Source organism: Protopterus annectens, chromosome 1.part0 (genome assembly GCF_019279795.1).
Source record: "Protopterus annectens isolate FY-2018-M chromosome 1.part0, PAN1.0, whole genome shotgun sequence".
Classification (NCBI taxonomy): Eukaryota; Metazoa; Chordata; order Ceratodontiformes; family Protopteridae; genus Protopterus; species Protopterus annectens.
The window spans coordinates 592928056-592949283 of record NC_056725.1 but is presented as its reverse complement, the minus strand read 5'-3'; the positions used below and the strand labels follow the sequence as shown (position 1 = coordinate 592949283).

General features: G+C 39.8%; 1 protein-coding gene across 1 annotated transcript in view; it reads left to right on the top strand.

Moving 5' to 3' along the window:
- Positions 1 to 21228, top strand: part of RAB3GAP2 (RAB3 GTPase activating non-catalytic protein subunit 2) — a 2949955-nt gene that overhangs the window by 1677552 nt on the left and 1251175 nt on the right. Inside the window, exon 15 of the mRNA XM_044061656.1 lies at positions 19715 to 19858. Within this exon, the coding sequence (XP_043917591.1) occupies positions 19715 to 19858 (144 nt within the window). The remainder of the gene's footprint in view (positions 1 to 19714; positions 19859 to 21228) is intronic.

Here is a 21228-nt window from a genome sequence, read left to right as displayed (position 1 = left end):
ACAACAAGGGACTCCCGTTCACTGTACCCCCTGCCGCCCAAACCCTAACAACAGATGTATCAGACTATGCATGGGGGGCTCACATGGCAGGGCAGTGCATTCAGGACAATTAGAACCCAAAACAGATGCACTTGCATATCAATCAAAAAGAAATGTTAGCTGTACAGAATGCTCTGACAGCCTTCAAAGACCTTATTCTTCCAGGACGACTATTGGTAAAGACAGACAACACCACAGTTATGTGGTACATAAACAAACAGAGGGGAACCCATTCCTACCCACCCTGCAGACTATCCATGGCTCTGTGGAACAAAGCCTTGCGCTACCAAGTGAACCTGCAAGCTCAGTTCCTGCCAGGCAAACTAAATTCACTGGCAGATAACTTAAGCAGAAATCTCATGGACCCACATGAATGGAAACTGGAACCCACAGTATTCAAGCTCTTGAGGAACAAATGGGGAACACCAGAGGTAGACCTGTTTGCCTCCCCTCAGAACTACCAATTGAAGAAATTCTGCACCAGAACTTCCCACAGTCAAGCTTGGAAAGTGGATGCCCTGTCCTTTACCTGGGAAAGTCTCTCAATGTATGCCTTTCCCCCTGTGCCTCTCCTCTCGAAGGTTCTACTAAAGTTCAAACAGGACAAGCCAAGGACAATTCTCTTTGCCCCAGACAGGCCACGCAAGCACTGGGTACCCCCTTTTTGCACAGTCTGACAGTGCTGCAACCATGGCACCTGCCTCAGACCCCTTCCCTGCTGTCCCAGCAAGCGGGCCAGATTCTGCACCCACAGCTTCAAACCCTGAACCTTGCAGCCTGGCTAATTCCCTGAGCTCACCTCTAGCAACCCTCAGTAAACAGGTGCTGGATGTCATTCTTGAGGCAAGGAGGCTTAGTACTAGAAAATCCTATTCAGAAAAGTGGAAAATGTACTGTTCCTGGAGCCAGGCTCAGGGGATGGACACAACAGTGCCCAGCTTACCTCATATTCTAGATTATTTAACAGAAATGCTCCACAAGGGCCTATGATTCTCTTCAATTAAGATTCATGCCTCTGCCATTTCAGCACATTATAATACTGAGCCATCCCTCTTCTCTCATCCCCTGCTAAAACAATTCCTTAGACCTCCCAGGAGAGCTAACACTCCAGCCTGGGACCTTAACTTTGTATTGGAAAAACTCACTCTTCCCCCCTTTGAACTAGCTACTACAGCACAGTCGAAATTCCTTTCTTGGAAAACAGCCTTACTTCTAGCCATCACTTCAGCAAGAAGAGTGTCTGAACTGCAGGCCCTCGTGGCAGTGGAACCCTTCATTTTCTTCCATGCGGACAGGGTTTCCCTCAGGACTAATCCATCCTTTATGCCCTAGGTGATGTCTAGTGTGGCTGTAAACCTGTCCATTCATTTCCTACTTTTTTTCCTACTCAAAATAAGGGGGAAAGGATACTGCATTCTCTGGAAGTGCACAGACAGCTTAGATTCTATTTGGACAGGACTAAGCCTCTCAGAAAATCTGACCAGCTGCTAGTTAGCTTTGCTGCGGGGGCAGAGGGGAAGGCCATTTCAAAGCAAGCCATTTCCAAATGGATAGCCCATTGCATTCATTTCTGCTACAAGCACCATGGAAAGCCTACCCCACAGGGGATAAGATCACATTCCACCAGGGCTGCATCTACCTCTACAGCATTTCTGAGAAGAGCCCCTACCAGGAACATCCTGGAAGCTGCTACCTGGAGCTCTGTACATACTTTCACCAAGCATTACTACCTGCCTATCTTTTCTAAATCCAGAGCTGGATTTTCCACAGCAGTCTTACAGGGCCTGATTGCTAGCCCCAATACTCTTTAACTGCCTCCACCCTTCCTTAGCTTTGGGAATCAACCCAAATGTGATGACTCCAACAGTGAAACATGAAAAACATATTACAGTTGTGTACACTTACCATAAATGTAGATGTTTGAGTGTATTCACTCTTGCAGTCCTGGTTACCCTCCCTCCATCCCCCTGACTTCTCTTGGCTCTACCTTTCCTTCTTGTTTGGCATGTATTATATCATGTGTATTTGCTTTTTGCTGGGGGTGTTCCATACCATATAACTGCTTCCTATTTTGGGGGCATCTGACATCTGGGGCAACAAAAACTGATGTAATGGCGTCGGCTGCATGTTTTATACCCCCTGACGACCTGACATCATGGAAGAAGCGACAGCATCCGATGCAGAAATCCGAAGACTCTGCTGTTCAGGCCGGCTGAGGGCTACCTGCAGGCGGATAACCAAATGTGATGACTGCAATAGTGAATACGCTCGAACATCTACATTTATAGTAAATGTACACAACTGTACTTTTTAGCCTGGATTTACAGGGCAATTTCTTTCTGCTGAGCAGACCATGGTAAATCCTTGGGGTCCAGAGTTAAAGCACACTCCAGTAGGGTTATGGCTTCAGCAAGAGCTTTCTTTAAGGGATTACACAATGCCACTATTTTAGAGGCAGCTACATAGACATCTGTCTACACATTTACCAAGCATTCCAAATTGGATCAAATTTCCAAATCCAGGGCTGGGTTTGCCAGGGCTGTCCTCCATGGATTTTTAATGAAGAATTCCAAGCCACCACACTCTACTTCCCAGTTAGGTTTGGCACTCACCCAAGAGTCCAGAATACTGCAACATGTGAATAGAAGGACATAGAATAGTTGTGTAAAAGCTTACCATAACCATAGATGTCCTTTTCTTCCACGCTACAGTATTTCTTCACTCCCCCCTTCCCCGCCTGTTCCCATTACAGTCACTTCTTGGATAACACTGAAGTGCACAATTTTTCCTGGGACTCTGGTTCAACTGGGGCGCTCAGTTCTGAGGTCTGGTGCGTGCAGACGTCACTTTTATGGCCCATGTTCCCCTAGCCACAGTAGACATCCCACGCACCTAGCAGTGACAAGAATCTTTTGAATACTGGCCGGATGTTCAGGTAGCAAGAGAAGGAAACCCAAGAGTCCAGAATACTGCAACATGAAAGACAAGGGCATCTATGGTTATGGTAAGATTTTGCACAACCATTCTTTCTTTCTTTTTACTTAAATACTGCTTAGAGTATGCATAAGTATAATGTATTATACCATAGCCGCCACAAGATATGCTTAGAGTAAGTGAGGAGAGGTTTTTTGCTTAGAGCTTTATTAGTGTAGGTATCAGCAAACATTCATTCCATACCCTTTCTTTACAGTACACTAACTCTGGCAGCTATCCCCAAATATATCCAGTATTTTAAATCAAATTCCAGTCCCTACTTGTAAGTTATAGTCCTTGTTGAAAACTCATTGGTTCTCCCAGAATTTTCTTAAGCCCCATTATAGCAGTTGTAAGTGGAATATAAATACATGCCAGTGTAATCCTCCTCCCTTGCATTAGCCCCTTAGCACCATATAATCTGCCATTATTATCTTTTTTTTTTTTCCTCTTCTATCACTATTGGAGATCCTCTTGCAAGTAATATAAGTATAAAACAAAAACCAAGGCAGGAACAGACAGCTCCCTAGCTCTTCAGCTCTTTATTAGACGTAGACAGAGTGAAACACTGATAAACAAATAAAATTAAGCACTTTTCGTCTAGTGTAGTAACTAGACTTCTTCAGATAATTAAATACAACTCAGATTCTTCTTAAATTCACTCTCCTACTAGCTTAATTAGATAGTAAGTGCCAAATAATAATTATGTAACCTTTTACTTTACAATACATCATAGAATGAAATAAGCCTTGAAGAAAATATACAAACAGAATAACGTCTAAAGTTAACAAATAAAGTAAAAAATACATGTATGAACATTTGTAACCTTGCACATCGTTTAAAATAAATGATGATAGTTGTCCCTAAAAAGACTATACACAATTAAATACATTTTTACTCTGCTAAAATCTACTACTGTCCCCCAAAGTAGAAATATCTAATTAAAATAATTCACCTACATACCTTTACTTGTAGTGCTCATTGCTATTATGTTACATAATCATGTATTTCACGAAATTATCTGTTCAAGTTCTTGAGTCTCAAAAGACACCGTATAGAGCAGGAATCATTAATACCCGGATAATGGCAAGCATCCAACTGGATCTGCCACATTAATTCCAATTTCTCTAAAAGTAAATATCTTGGTTCACCCCTTCACCCCTTAAGTCTTTTGAAATATGGTCAATAACTCTGAATCTAAAACTATGTGTAGGGTTCCCTTTTATATGTTTGGCTAGTGCGTTTTCAGTTTTCTCCTTTCTTAACAAACTAGCTACCTCCTACAACAATATTGCCAGATTAGCTACTGGTTCCTCATTTAGAACTCACTACAGTCAAAACCTAAAACAAATAGGATGGCTAGAACTTCATAATCAACTCCAAATTAAACAACTTATTATCGCCCATAATATCCTCTATCTTCCAAAAAATTCTCCTATACCTATTAGCCTTCTTACCCCCATAGTAATTTGACAACCCTTCGCTCAGCCAATAAAGTACTGGTATCCACAGTCAAATACAAAAATAAGGCCGGTGACTCTCTGTTCTCCAACACTGTTGGCAAATCCTGGAACCTCCTTCCCTATGAACTCTCATCTCTCTCCTCAGTGAAAATGTTCAAAAAACAACTCAAACAACACCTTTGTAACCACTGGTTATGCCCATGTAGTAACCCAGACTAATCTTACCACCACTTTCTCTGTAGCCTTCCCACATTACCATTTACAATTGAATTCATACTTTCTCCATGCCTTAGACAGTAGTCTCACCTTTACTTTTTTAGTCTTTATAACAGTTGCACTCACATAATCTTTTTTCTAATTGTGTACTTGCTTAGCTAGCAGCAGTAATCTATTTTTCACATAAAAACATCCATATAAACTTTCTTTATACTTCGTACTACGTGCTTCCCTTAAGTTGCTATGCTACTATAAGATAAATGGTATAACTCTCTGCTAAATACTGCTCCTTGAGCTGCTACATTTATTTGTGTTTTGTTCTTCACCTCTCTTTCCTATTGTGTGCCACTTTAAAATAGTTTGTTGCTCTATCTGTTTCTTATCCTCTGCTCTTTTAATAATAACATTTGTGTATATAAAATGTGAATTCTTCAGCTCAAAATAGTACTGTACCTTAAGTTGTTACAGAATTATTTATCTGTACCTGAAGTTGTAAGTTTTGCTTATGTGGAACTTTTCTCCCTGGGCCTCTACTGAAAATGGACATATATCCAGTTAGACTAGCCCGGTCAACAGATGTAAAATAAAATAAATAAAATAATATAATATAGATGAACATATACACGCTCTCGTAATTTTTGATCGGTTTTCCCGATATAAATAGCAGGGCATAATTAGCATTTCACTAAGTAGACTGCATAGGTAGAATTACAGTTGAATCTACCAGAGGTCATAGTATAGCATTGATCTCTAAAATGGAACGTATACCCCATGTCCATAAATTTACAATAATTACAAGATTTGCATTTAGCCATGCCTGAGTTCCTTACAGAACTGATTTTACTTGTTTCTAAAAAGTTTTTCAAATTGTTCCCTTTCTTGAACGTGAAGGAGAGAGTTGACCCTATTAGTGTACGAAATTCAGAGTTATTGCTCTGGAGGTTCCAATTTTTCTTTATTATAGTTAAGGTGTGCCTACTTTCTGGACTAAAGGTTAGTATAAAAGTAACAGGGGACCTATTTTGTCCTTGATTAATTTCAGGATTAACCATGTTATGCGGAAGGGCTTTCCCTTGTAATAATGGAATGTAAATGCCATTAGACCTCTTGTGTGTTCTCAGTCATAATTTCCAAGGGGTAACCTCTTAAAAGAAACATATTACCTATTTTTTCACATTCCTTGATGACTTCACTCTCAACAGTAACCATCCTTGTGGCCCGAACTAACTGGCCCTTAATCACTGACTTTTTATGGTGGAAGAGGTGTGAACTACTAAAATGTAAGTATGTATTCGAAAAAGCATCCTTCCTGTGAATTTTAGCAGTCAATCTTTTATAAGTACGACCTTTAAATTGTTCAATGTCTAAGTATATTATTACATCTTCATGTAAAGTGTGAGTGAATTCTAGGAATTCAGTAGTCTGATTCAAGTATTCAGTGAACGTTAATGCTTCGTTCACACTACCTTTATGCATGACAAAAATGTCAGCCAAATAGCGAGTGTAGAAGAATATCCTGACCATTAACTGTTCCTTTTTAAGGATGTGTTCCTTTTCCCATTGAGCTATAACTGTATTTGCAAGACTGGCCTCACATGGGGACCACATTGCCACCCCAATTTTCTGCAAATAAAGTTGTTTGTCAAACAGAAAAATAGTTGTTTGTTAGGACAATGTCCAGCAAGATACTAACAAATCTGATCTCAGCTAAAGGGACCCCTTTCTCTCCAAGAAAACGAAAAAGAAGTTATGTACTCATTATAACGTTCCATGTTTGTCCATCTCACCGATCATTCTTACATTGATGGGATGCGGCCAAATACTTAGCTGAAAGTCTGAAACTTGGCTCATGGCAAAAAGGTATCCCACAGTGCAGTGGTGTAATTCCCCAGATCTAAAGGTATCCCACAGTGCAGTGGTGTAATTCCCCAGATCTTGTTTGCTGCTAATGCTGAACAATATGTGCACTATATACATATCTACAAACATATACATATAAACATATATCCAAGTCCATACTATATGTACTGGAAGGAGAAACAAGCTAAGACAAAGAACTCCTGAAAGTAGTAAAAAATCTACCAGGTCCACAAGGAGTCTTTGGCAGGGGGAAGGAGGGAGGGTTCGTAAGAATGAACGGCAAGATGGACAACAAACATGGAACGTTAAAGTGAGTACATAACTTCTTTATGTTATGTTGTCGTACCTCACCTTCATTCTTACAATGATGGGCCAGCATCCCTAGCACCTTTTCCTTGGGTGGCTCATAGGAGTACACCTTTAAGTACCGTGGAACTAAAGGATGCCCTGTCCCTGGAAGCCAAATCCACTTTGTAATGAGTGAGGGTGGATGGGAACTACCATGGGAAGAAGGAACATGAAGTACAAGAGGTTCAGGGTATACCCAAGGATTACAGAAAGAGGAAGGAGCAATACTGCAGAGCTAAATAGTATAATTGGAAAACAGCTAAATAGAAGAAGTGGAAGAAGAGACTTCTTTTCAGGAGGAAGGTGGGTAGTAAGGAATAATGGTATCTTATCTGTCTGTTGAGGTAGTTGTTAACATCACCAAGAAACATAATGCTTAGGCAAGTGCAGATATTACATGACAAGTTTATGTAGATAGGCAAAAGGGCGTGAAAGAAAACGTGATTCAGAGAGAGAGAGAAGGTCAGTGGGAGGTTGAACTTTGCCAGATTTCAAAATGTATGCAATGGCAGAAAATAAGTAACATGTTGGGAGAAGAGGCATATAAGCTGAGTAGAATGGTAGAAAAGTGGTGAAGGGATATTAAAGGTCTCTTGTAAGGAAAGTATGGAAAACACTCACAGAGTATTGAGAAGAGTACTTGAAGTTTGGCCTAAATTTCAGGACCTTGAAAATCTAGAACTAGTAAGGGACAAAAGGGGGAAGCAGACTGCAAATCAGTTGTAAGCCCTCAACAGATGAAGTTCAACGTGAGTTAAGATATATGGGGGACCTGTAGAAAGAGCGGAGGGAAAATGTGCTGAAATACTTTGAGGAAGTGCCTGAAGACTGTAAGCGAAAAAAGGATGTTTAGTTGGAACATAAATACCTCGAAAGTTGTCAAAATTGGAGGAGTTCAAAAATGGGAAGAGCAGGGAGGGTCAGTCTAAAAGAAGGATACAGATAGGGAGCTAGCTGTAGAAGGGAAAAATGATTTGGTCATGGTAAGTTAGCTGTACATATCATTTCTGTGAGGAGCTGAAAAAGACTTTAGTAAATTTGGGTGAAAGCAGGCACCATGTCATGCAAGTGAAGCTGTATGGAAGATATTTAAATGGCTGAATAGGATGAGGTTCAACTCTGACTTGTATGTAAAGCTCCCTAGACTGATGATACAAGACACCCCGAGTACAAAAGAAGAAAAGTTTTATGCTGATATTCCAGTGTTGCATATGTAGGTAAGAAATTGCTGGTAACTTGCATGTTTGGTTGTACTGGATTGGTGTAGCCGAACTGGGCAGAAGTTGGTCAGATTGTGTGAGGGAGTGCATTGAAAAACATTGGTGTCAAGGTGGTGGCAGAGAGACTTTGGGGTATGTTCTTTGTAAGAGATAAGAGGAGAGAATTAGCTTGTGCGGTAAGGTGAATTTAAGTTAAGGTAGCCAAGCACTATGAGAGAGAGGAAACAGAAACACATGTTAAGAATAGCTACATCAAATGGACAGTAATTTTGAAAATAGCAAAATTGGTGAAGTGGATTGAAAAACTAAATTGTGTGTAAAAAAAAAATGGTTATGAAAGATGGCTACAGGAATGAGAAGAGAAGGGGGAGTTGGTGATGCAGCGAGAGTAGTCTAATGATAACTTGTGAAGAAAAGGATAACTGTGTTTCTGTAGGTATACCTTCCCTAATGTGACTTGCTTTAGCTACCAAAGGACTGTAGGGGCAAACTTGTTATGAGAAGTCAGAAGACATTTCACCTTGTTATGTCTGTTTATCAAAGTGTCTGGTCTCTGCCTGGCTGCGTATCACAAAGAGAGGAAACCCTGACTGTGACCCAGGTGAGCAGGATTCGATCAGTCATTCCAGCACTGGAGGAGCAAGCAATGTAGGAGGAATAGTGAAAGCGTATGGCCCACTTGCCTCTTCAGGGGGGGATGAGGGTGCATGTACTCTGAGGGGAGCATGAAGTGGTGTGATTTCCCTTGTGCAGACTAGGGAAATCACTAATCATGCTCCAGGTAGGGAAGGACAAGGCTGCTTGCAGAAATACTCCTTGCTGAAGCGAATGGACCCTCTCTGTGGTCAGTCTATGCTTGTCCGCTCCCCATTGTTTGGTTTGGTTTGGTACGTGTGGGAGCTAGGGCATAAAAAACAAAAAAGTTCAAATTTCTCGTAATGACAATCCAAATTATGGTGCTTCTTGGTTGCCCCTTGCCTCAGTGATTGGGGACAAATGGGATAGTTGGTCAGGAGGGATCTGATGACTGATTGGCAGTTGGAGAGTAAAGAGTGTAACAAAAAAAACAGACATTAAGTCTGATCTCCATTAAAGTTAAAAAGTGCAAAGGAGATTGTGTGTATAGAAAGGTGTGTAAAATGTGATAATGTTCTAATTTATTATTACAATTTAGTTTTGGGGAAGAGTAAAAAGTGTTTTTCCAAAACAAAAAAATAGTATTTATTATGTATTTATTGGCATTTGATTACCGGGAAGTCCACTGGGCTAAGTAAACCCATTTTTGCTAGTGACCCAGGAAGAAAAGCTCCAGGTTATAAACAGATTTACATAAAACTTCCAAAAAAGTTCAAGACAATTACAGAAATAAAATTAATTACAAAAGAAATTTGCATGTAAATTGTACAAACATAGATAAAGGTGAATAGACGTTAAAACTAGCAGCAATGATAATTGGTCATAGTACAGACAGTAATATCATGGCACAATACAAGAAAGACAGAAAGCTTACATATGCAGATTATAAGTAACAAAAAAACACAGAGCAGTAATTAAACACCCAGACAGCATTAATTCAAGCTTAAAGATGTATCCATCCAAAACCAAAGCTCAAACGTCATAAACACACTGCTTTCCCAAAAGGAATTTAGGCCTCAAATGTCAACTTTTTTCCAAAACTTTTTTTCTTTTTTAGTGTGTTAGCACAACCCTATGGGGGCCGCAATATGGGGTGGGGGTGAATATAAACGGAAACCCATAAAGTTGGAAGCAAAAATAATAGTTTATTTGGGTACTTTATTTTTTAGGGGCTTACATTTGGAAATTGATTGGGGGACGTAGATTTTTTTTTTTATAAGTTGGTGGTGGTAAAGACCACATTGATAGGTTAGTGACTGTGCTGGGCAATATTTTGGGGACTTTGTAGGTGTGGAAGGTGCACAAATAAATTTATATGTTTAGCAGTTTAAAGTTTTGAGAGGATGTAGTGGCATTGAGTTATTTATGGTAATGTAATATGAGGATGGAATATAATTTTAACATGCATACAAAATCTATTTAATATATTTAATAATATTAATGCACGCAATAAAGAGCATTAATGATTTTTTGTAAAAGTATAATATGAAGGGAATGATGGTGTTACATATTGTCAGTATATTTTAAAAAATGTTTAAACCAATGTGCAAAAATTTGGAAAAAAGTTGACATTTGAAGCCTAAATTCCTTTTGGGGAAGCAGTGTATTTATGATGATTGACCTTGGGTTTTGGATGGATACATCTTAGCTTGATTAATGCTGTTTGAGTGTTTAATTAATCAATGGAAGCAATTAAAGTGTTGATTGATGTGCAGTAGGAATACAAGAGCTGCTGGAAAGGGACTGAGTTACTCCTTTGAAGGCCTGTGTGGCCGAGGTACCGGATGAAGTAAATAAAAGAAGTGGAAGCTATAGCAGTGCTCTGTTTTTTTGTTTTTTTTTTGGGGGGGGGAGAATTCCTGGTTCCCTGTGGGGGACAGTTGAGGTGTGTTTCTGCAGATTATAAGTATTAAGGTATGCATATAATACAGTCGTTATGTAGAATAAGCAATTCAGTCATAGGTGTGTGTGTGTTTATATATATATATATATATATATATATATATATATGTGTGTGTGTGTATATATATATATATATATATATATATGTATATATATAAATAATATAATCATAGAATGGAAGGCATAAGAGGGGAAGTTTATAATACATAGTGGAGAAGGATGGAGGAAAGAAAAAGGGGGGAAAAGGGATGTAGGGAGGCTAGGGAGGGAATAGTAAATGGGATGGATGGTAGAGAAGATAAAGATATAGGAGAGAAGGAAGATGAAAGAAGTAAAATGAAAGTAGAAGAGAGGGAAAGAAAAAGGGAAAGGGTCTGGGGAGTTAGAAGAAAGCATGAGGTGAAATTTAGTAGTTAGAGCTCATTAGAAATTATTAAGAGAAAAAATATTGTAGCAGGAGCTAGAATGTAAGCAGAATTAAGGTCAGTTGGTAGACTGAGTAATGGCAGATGAAGGAATTGAGCAGTTACACATCCATTTGGAGAGGAGATGATTGCACAGTGCAGTTTTAAAGTTGTGGGGCCCTTGTTGTGAGTGGATAGCTGAAGGTAGATTATTCCATTTTCTGGCAGTGTTCCAAGAGTATAATAAGTGACCTGCAGGTAATTTAGATTTTTGAACTTGAAGATGTTGTTCAGAGCACATAGGCCTAATAGGGTTGTAAAGGATGAATAAGGAGCTAAGCGCAGGGCAGTCATTTGGTTTATAAATAACTTTCTGTGCAATTGTGAACTGAAGGAGTAACAGGTAATGGAGGCGTTCAAGCCATTGTCATTTTTTAAGGCAATACAGTGGTGAGTAGAGTGGCGACTGTTTGTAGCAAATTTGGCTGTTTTGTTCTAGCATATTTCTAGTGTTGAAGTCAAGGAAAACTGCAAGTTGGTTAGTGAGGGTAATAGGCAAGATGGTGCTAATACTTATTTTGTAGGGAGGGTGAGGAACTTAATGTGCTGATAGAGCAACCCTAGGCTTTTATGAGTTTCACTTATATTATTTTGAATGTGCAGGTCGAATTTGAGGTTTTCATCGATTATTACTACTAACAATTTAGTGTAGGTTACTAGCTCAGTTTATGTAGAGTTAAGAGAGGATATATCGAGATCACCTTTATTGATATAAGAATTCCTCTTGGGTGTGAAGATCATGAGTTTAGTTTTTTTGGAATTTAATGAAAGGTGATTATTGTAAAGCCAAGTCTCCACAGAAGAAAATGTTACTTGAGTAGTTTGCTGTAATAATTTTGTATTAGGTGCTATTGAAGTTTATAATGTTGTGTGGTGCTGTCATTGTTGTATTTGTAGAATTCACCTTAGCAAGAAAAATAGTTCAGAAAAGTACTCTTAGGTATTTAAGTAGTTGGGTGAATCAGATAAAGGCTGACAGATTGATAAGCTTGATGGACAGATATATGTTTAGAAGACCAAACAATCTGATTGGCTGAGAGAGAATTGTAAAATGTGTTCAGTACTCAAAGCCTCATCTCAGGAAAATTATTGCATATTTCATAAGTACTGCACTTTTAGGCTTGAGAGACACTTGCTTATTGGGCTAGTGCCTCCTAACATCTTTGATCTCTATGTTTGTATGCCCAGCATGTGTTATTTTGTGTGTGTGTGTGTGTGTGTGTGTGTGTGTGTGTGTGTGTATATATATATATATATATATCTATATGTATATCTATATATATATATATATATATGTATATATGTATATATACATACATACATACACTCACACAACTAAAGGGTATATTTTGAAGACACATTGTAGACAGCCCAAGAGATACAAAGAAATGGTAGTAGAAGATTGGAAAACTGTTCCTTTGGAGAATATGGGTGCTATTCAAAAGAGTTGCTCTCAGTGCAAGTCTGCCCTGATTCCGAAAGACTTGCTGTTAGGCCTCACACCAAAGTAAGTTACTTACACTGTCTATAAACAGGTTTACACCAGGAGCCATATGTCAGTGGAAGTGGTCACTTACACTGAGGATAAGTCTTTTGGAATCAGGCCCTTTGTATCATCTAAAACTGTGCCTGAATTCAGTAATGCATAGGATGTACATTGGACAGATGTTCATCGTGTTTCACTGTTGCAGATATTTACACTTTGGTTATCCTGCTGGCAGGCTACCCGCAGTCGACCTGAATTCCAAAGTCCTGGTCCGGCGTCGGTTGCTGTCGCCTCTTCCCTGACGTCAGTGTGCCAGGGGTATATAAGATGCAGCCAACGCCATTTTCTTCAGTCTTTCTTGCTGTGCGGTGCCCGAAGCAAAAGCAGTTCGCAAGTGCCGGTCGGCCAACTCCTGAGATTTTTACATTTGAATTTCCGATCCGAAGTCTTCAATAAAGCTAAGTACCCCGTTGGGGAAACTTTTTCTTGCTCCAGTCCGATGTCAGTAAAAGTTAAAAATTGTATTTCTTGTGGAAAGCAAATACCTCATAAGGATTTTAATTCTTACTGTATTCCTTGCCTAGGCCCTGACCACGATGTTGCTAGTTGTCGGTTTTGTGCTAGATTCAACCAAAGCACTATTAAGCGTCGATTCGATTTTGCTTTTCATTACTTTGGCTGAAGGTTTAACTATATAATGCTGTCGGAACAACCGATGGCCGGAGTCCATAAAAAGCACAAGGACAAAGAAAAAAACAGGCATCCGAGGTCCAAAACTGACGACGAAGCCACTTCTAGGCCATTCGTCGGTTCGCCGGTTTTCAGTGAGCCGCTTTCGCAGCCCCTGACACCCGCTACCTCAGAGCCACAGGCTGCCTCCGACTCCCACGTGGAGATAGCTAGGCCTCCGGAAACTCAAGGTATTGGACCTATGGAAATAATTCCCTCAGATGGGTCCAGAGCCGCTGAGCAGGCATCTGCTTCTGAGGGTGTTTTCAGACCTACACAGCTTACTATCAAGACTTCTTCAGCAGCCAAGGCAAAGTCTAAAACACCTTTAAAGACAAAGAAACAAGTACAGCATTCTCCTGGACAGGCATCCATGCCAAAGAAACAAATGCTCAAAATGGCCGAGTACCTAATTACTTTGATCAGGGGCTCCCATCCCCCTCCTGATAAAAGGCCTAGGCAAGACACTGACTATGACTCCTCTGATCAGGTTTCTATTTCTTCTGATTCCTCTTCAGAACAGGGATATTCTCTCCCTCCCTATAAGGACTCTGATGCTGAAGAATCTATTCCTTCAGCCTCTCCTCCTGAGGACTATTCTTTTGGGGAAACCCTGCACACCATGAGGGAACATTTCCATTGGGAGAGCCAGGATTATTCAGAATCCAAGAAAAGGGTCAGAGACTTTTTTACTGCCTCAGCACAGGCCTCTTGCTCTCCCCCCTGTACTAGATATTGTTGATGATGTTTTTTCTGAATCCAGTTTGACTCCTGATTCTTTACCCCCTGCACCAGTTAAGCCAGATAGTTACTACAGGGTTCCAGACTATCATACATTTCTTTATAAAAACCCTGCTGCTGATCCAGAAACACTTTCTCAGGGTCCCAAAGGGGTCAAGGCTTCCACTGCACAAAACCCTGTTCCCTCTGATAGGAATTCTAGAGCACTGGACAGATGGGGGAAAAAGTTTACACCTCTGCTAATTTAGCTGTAAGGGCTTTAAACTGCCAGTTTCATATGCTTAAATATCAACAATACCCAATGTCTTTGCTAAAACAGAAAATGCTTACAAGCCCTGAATGTCCTGAAAACAAGGAAATGCAGGATTTATTGCATGCAGCTGAACAAGTGGGAAAGCATACTTTGCAATGTGGTTTTGATTTATTAGAGGCATCTTGCAGAGCCGCTGTTACAGGTTCTGTCATTCAAAGGCATGCTTGGTTAAAAGAACAGAGTTTACCTGATCATGTTAAAGCAAAATTATTGGATGCTCCATTACAGCATGATACTTTGTTTGGTGTTAAGGCAGAAGAGGTGTTAAAGAAAATGGAGGATAAAGCAAAATCAATGTAGACAGTAAAGGATTTCTTACAGGTTCAGCCACCTAGATTTAGCAGGAACTGGACTTCAAAAAATTGGTCCTTTCCAGTGTCAGACAGGCCACAAAGAGGCAGATACAGATTCCCAAGAGGCAGATCTCAGCCCCAAGGCTCATACAGACCTAAACAATGTGGTGCTTCAGCCCCCAAAGGTGGAGAAGACAAATCACGACTTTATAGGAAACCGTCCCAATGACTTTCCTCTACAAATGCCAAGCACTTCTTTTGGCAACACCCTTAGGGGGAAAATTTGCACTTTTCTCACAAAATTGGCACATGATCACCCAGGACAAATGGGTACTGAATATTGTTTCTTAGGGTTACAGGTTCCACTTTCACACCCTACCAAGGTCAAAAGGTATGCCAGACCTGCCACAAAATCAATGGGCAGAGGCACAAAAACAAATTTCTGCTCTCATGGACATGAGGGCTATTCAAAAAGTACCACAGCAAGAACAGGGGCAAGGATTTTACTCAAGACTTTTCTTTGTACCCAGAAAGGACAAAGCCTGGAGACCAATACTGGACCTGTCTATTCTAAACACTGTCATGGATGTTCCAAAATTCAAAATGTTGACACTGCAGCAACTTCTACCCATGCTGGGCAAGAAGGCTTGGCTAGTTACTTTGGACCTCAGAGGCATACCTGCATGTTCCAATCAGACAATCTTGCAGAAGATACCTCAGATTCATAGCTGGCTCAATGCATTACCAATTCTCTGCACTGCCCTTTGGCTTATCTACTGCGCCCAGGGTCTTCACAAAATGCCTGGCACCAGTAATTGCATTTGGCAGACAAAAAGGAATTAAAATATATCCCTACTTGGACGACTGCCTTATTTAAGCAGAGAGCAAGGACATTCTACTACAGCATCTGACGTTTGTAAAAAGATTACTAAGTTGCCTAGGGTACATAGTAAACAAAAAGAGATCAAAACTAGTGCCTTCTCAAGAGATAATATTCCTGGGTGCAAGCTTAAATACAACTGCCCAGATGGCTTATTTCACGCCAGACAAGCAAAGGCAGCTGACTCATTACTTTCAAATGATGGCAACAAAGACCCAGCTACCTGCAAGAAAAATTCTGCATCCTGCTCCATATGCAAGACTGCGTATGAGGACGCTACAATGGTATCTAAAAAGTGTTTGGATTCAATATTGCCACAGCCTGGAAACAATAATAACTCTTATTCCCTGCCTGCAACAGGAGCTTCGATGGAGGACACTGGCTTGTCACCACAACAAGGGGCAGCCTTTCACTTTACCCACAGCCAGGCAGACACTAACAACAGATGCATCGGATTATGCCTCGGGGGGTACACATGGCAGGAAAATGTATTCAGGGCACGTGGCCCGTGGACCAAATGCATCTTCATATCAATCAAAAAGAGATGCTAGCTGTACAGAATGCCCTGACAGCCTTCAAGGATCTACTACATCCAGGACAACTATTACTAAAGACTGACAATACTACAGTTATGTGGTACATAAACAAACAAGGGGGCACACATTCCTACCCCCTCTGCAGGCAAGCCATGACTTTGTGGAACACAGCACTGACCTATCAAGTACATCTGCAGGCACAATTCCTGCCAGGAAAGAAACATACTCTGGCAGACGAACTAAGCAGAAACTTCATGGACCCTCACGAGTGGAAACTAGATCCACAGGTCTTCAGCATGTTAACAAGGAAATGGGGATGCCCAGACATAGATCTTTTTGCCTCCCCTCACAACTGCCAACTACAGAGATTCTGCACAAGGACTTATCATTCACAAGCATGGAAAGTGGATGCTCTATCATTCAGCTGGAAAACCCTAACAGTTTAAGCCTTTCCACCACTGCCTCTCCTTCCCAAGGTACTCCTAAAAGTCAGACAAGAGAAGCCAAAAATTATTCTGATTGCCCCAGACTGGCCACGCCAACACTGGTACCCATTTCTAAAGAGCTTGTCTCAAGGCCCAGCCTGGACTTTACCTCAAATTCCTCATCTTCTGACTCAACAAAACAATCAGATCCTGCACAGCCATCTCAGAACCTTAAGTCTGGCTGCATGGCAAATAATATAGCCACTCAGAACACACCTCTCTCTAAAGCTGTTTTGGATGTCATTTTGGAAGCCAGGAGGCCCAGCACCAGGAAATCTTATGCAGAAAAAGGGAAGAGATTCTGTGCTTGGAACCAGGCACAAGGACTTGAACCACTTGTCCCAAATATTCCTCAGATTTTACAATACTTAACTGAGATGCTGGACAAAGGCCTATCCTTCTCATCAATTAAGATCCATGCCTTTGCCATTTCAGCTCATTACAATACGGAACCTCCTATTTTCTCTCATCCACTGCTAAGACAGTACCTCAGAGGGGCAAAAAACATAAGACCCCCAAGGAGAGCACCGATGCCTACATGGGACCTCAACTTTGTCTTGGAAAAGCTCACACTGCCTCCTTTTGAGCCAGCCAATACAGCTGTTATAAAATTCTTATCATGGAAAACTGCTCTGCTCCTAGCAATAACTTCAGCAAGAAGAGTCTCAGAGTTACAGGCATTAATGGCAGTGGAACCCTTTAACATTTTTCATCCGGACAGAGTTTCTCTAAGGACAAACCCAACATTTATGCCAAAGGTAGTATCCAGTGTGGCTCTTAACCCAACCATTCATTTGCCAACATTTTATCCAAATCCCCAGAGTAAAGGGGAGAGACTTCTGCACTCTTTGGACATACACAGGCAGCTACGCTTCTACTTGGACAAAACAAAAGCTTTCAGAAAAACTGAGCAACTGTTTGTAGCATATGCTACAAAGGAAAGGCTATCTCAAAGCAGACTATTTCAAAATGGATAGGACACTGTATTCGTTTCTGCTATGCACAGCATAGCAAGTCAGTGCCTAAGAATATTAGGCCACATTCTACCAGGGCAGCAGCCACTTCAGCAGCCTTTCTCAGAGGAGTACCAAGGAAATTTTGGAGGCTGCAACTTGGAGTTCAGTGCACACCTTTACCAAGCATTATCACTTACCTCTTTATTCTAAATCCAGAGCAGGCTTTGCCACTGCAGTTCTGCAGGGCCTCATAGCCACTCCTAATCCTATTTAGACCCAGCCCCCCTACCTCAGCTTTGGGATTCAACCCAAGTGTAATGACTGCAACAGTGAAACACAATGAACATAGTACAGTTGTGTACCTACCATAAATGTAGATGGTCGAGTGTATTCACTGTTGCAGTCTAGGTTACCTACCCTCCATCCCCCTTTCCTTGCTGGGACTTATCTATACTTCTCTATCCTATACAGCCTATGTGGTGTATTTGCTTGTAGATGAAGGTATTGATTTTATTTTACTGTATGTTTTTATAAGCAATATGTATTGCCTACCTTCTTGGGGGCACCTGGCATCTGGGGCAAGAAAAACTGAAGAAAATGGCGTCGGCTGCATCTTATATACCCCTGGCGCACTGACGTCAGGGAAGAGGTGACAGCAACCGACGCCGGACCAGGTCTTTGGAATTCAGGCCAACTGTGGGTAGCCTGCCAGCAGGATACGACTGCGGGTAGCCTTCCAGCAGGATAACCCAAGTGTAATGACTGCAACAGTGAATACACTCTAACATCTACATTTATGGTAGGTACACAACTGTACTTTCTTTTTAGAAGAGTGAAAAAAAGCTTTTGATTAAGCATGATTTGCAGCTTATCCAGTCGAGAAATTATTTAATTTATTTGTCTTTATTTATCAAGGAATTCTGGCTGAGTGCTGACCCTCTCTTAAGTGGATGCCAAGGGAGAAAAACTCTAAAGTTCATTGCATTATGCATTACTGAAATGTCATCATAAAAACAGAAATAAAAAATAATACATGAAACAGAATCATAAAACAGTTACATGTATCTGTGCCACTCATTCATGGAAACTTGTATACTACTTTGGTATTTTCCTATTGGGCAAACCCAAAAATATAGAAGGAGAACAGCAGAATATAAAACTGTTGGTAAAGAATGCTTGTTAATAAGAATGACTGTTAAAAAGTGTATTTAAAATCAGTATATTCTAGTAGAGCTAGAGAGAGTGTAGGAGTAGTTGGTATTGAATTTAATTATTTCCAAAATATTATTAGTATTACATACAATTTATTTACTTTCATATTTATTCCAATGAATTTACCTATGATCAGGATAGGTATAAGGTCAGAGAGGGAATCTTAAGGGCGGCGAGATGTTGGGATTATTTTGGTGTATTTCAAAAACATAGCCATGAGTTTGTTAGGTAGAGTTTCACTTGCATTTTATATGATGAATAGTTGTTATTGTACCTGACGTTTAGAGGGAAATAATTCCATATACTGGAGACTTTGCTACCATTTAGGGCTTCACCTGTTCAGTTGTTAGCTTTGTGTATGCTCAGCAAGGATTTTTTTTGTCTGTCTCAGACTTCTTATTGGTATGTATGGTGTAAGGATATTTTTTAGGCTGGAACAATTGTTTGGTTTATAGACTAGATTGTGACATTCGTTGAGTGTAACTGAGTTGTTGAGGTAGTTCCAAACATTTGACAAAGGGCTATGCAGTGATGAGACCTTTAAGGAAAGTTGCATGACAGTTTTGTGAATTTTATTGTAGTGTTCATGTAGTGTGTGTGGGTGAGGCTTACAGTAGTATTGGAAATAGGCTGTAGTTTTTCTGCTTTTTTTCAGTGAGAAATGTATTTGTCATATAGGGTCTCGAGTTTCTGATGTGTCTTTTTTACTATGTCTTATATGTGCAAGTCAAATTGTAAGTTATCAGAAGTGACTGTGAGTAGTTTGGTATGAGTAACTCAGGTTAGGTGGGTCAGGCATTCATGTATGCTGTCAACATGTAGTGTTTCTTGAACAGCACTGCCTTATTTTCTGTAGCTAAGCATGAGTAGATGGAAGGAAATAACAGCAAAAAAAAAGTAATCTGAATTTTATTTTTCAGTTAATAGAAGTATAGATAATATATGTACTTCGGTGTTTCTAGGTTGCTGTATCCAGGTTATAAGATCTTGGGCTTGAATAATGTCACTAGTCAAGGCTGGCAACCACAGACCTTTCAGATTTGTCTTCTTGACTCGGTGTCTGGTAGTGTCAAGACTTTGAATGTGCCTTTCCATTTGGCTTTGAGGTAAGTGTTTGTTATTTTCCTTTCTTTCAGTTTTTTTTTTGCTGCAGTACTAGTACACTATGAAATAACATTATCTATCAATTAACTTTTGACATGGAAATTTGGCTTTAAACCTAATCTGAAATGAGTTTAAAGGAAAACAGCTTCCATATTCCCTAATAACTCTCAAATAATTCCACTACCCATTTTGTAAATGCCTCTCTTTTTTGTTTTCACAGAAATGTATGTATGTTTGTTTCGTTTATTACTTCAAATACCATCTTATAAGCATGCAAGATTTTCTTCAAGGTGACGTTCATTTGTAATTTCAAATAGTGGAAGAAAAAAGTGTGATGCATTATTTTTACCTAACAAACTTCATGTTTTTAAATCCTAAATTGTCTTTATGTTGTCAAGTACAAGATGAAAAAAAAAATAGTAGTACAAACTCGTTGTCTCTGAGTATGGTAATTCAGCAGTCCTACACCTCCTGTAGAATTATTGTTTAAAGAATATCTCCTCACATTAAAACAACAGTTTAAGACAGCAATGCTATTTTGCTTGTGCATATTGAATATTAATTTTTGATTATAGGTTTCTGTGGGTTTGTGGCATATAAGCTAACAGAAGGGCAGTTATCTACTTGAACTGCTGTGTTGCCTCTGTAAAATAAAAAGGATATTTTTTAGAATATGGTTCACTGAAATTCTTTGGCAGTGTTCTCTGTGTATAAATCAAAATATTCATTTTATATTATAATAAAAGTATGTAACATGTTTAGACCGTTGATGGAACAGGTGACTTATTCTCTTAATTGCAAATGCAGAGATAGCTTACATGCAAAGCAATATCCTGCTTCTGCTGTTAGTGTTACTCGTTTTAAACATGTATATATATATATATTTTTTTAATTTTGTATGAACCGATTTTTAAAATAATTTCTATAGCCCAGGACTTAAACAAGGTGGCTATTTGATTAGTATAGTAATTGTACTAGCAGTAAAATTACCCCACAACGTTTCATTAAAATCAATGAGAAATGTAACCCAGAAGGGAGAGATCATGTTGCTCATTAGCATGACTTTTACCTGTGTGCTGAGGGGAATATTGATGAAACAAGAACATACAGCCTGTGCTCCTACTTAACATTAATTGCTGTAACATACAACTTAGCATGGATAACCTCAGTTTTAGGTTGTATAATGCCTCTGGGAGAAGCTGTCTATTTGGGACAGTTGTTCCTAGCAGGAGGGTTAAAGTTCATTATTTGAAGATGTACACAGTTTTGTGTGTTTGTTTTAAGTTGATAGATTATAGGGGTGATCTGGGGGTATGTTTATTTTTTGTTTGAAGGTTTTCATTAAAACAAAACATCTTGTAAAATGTGACAT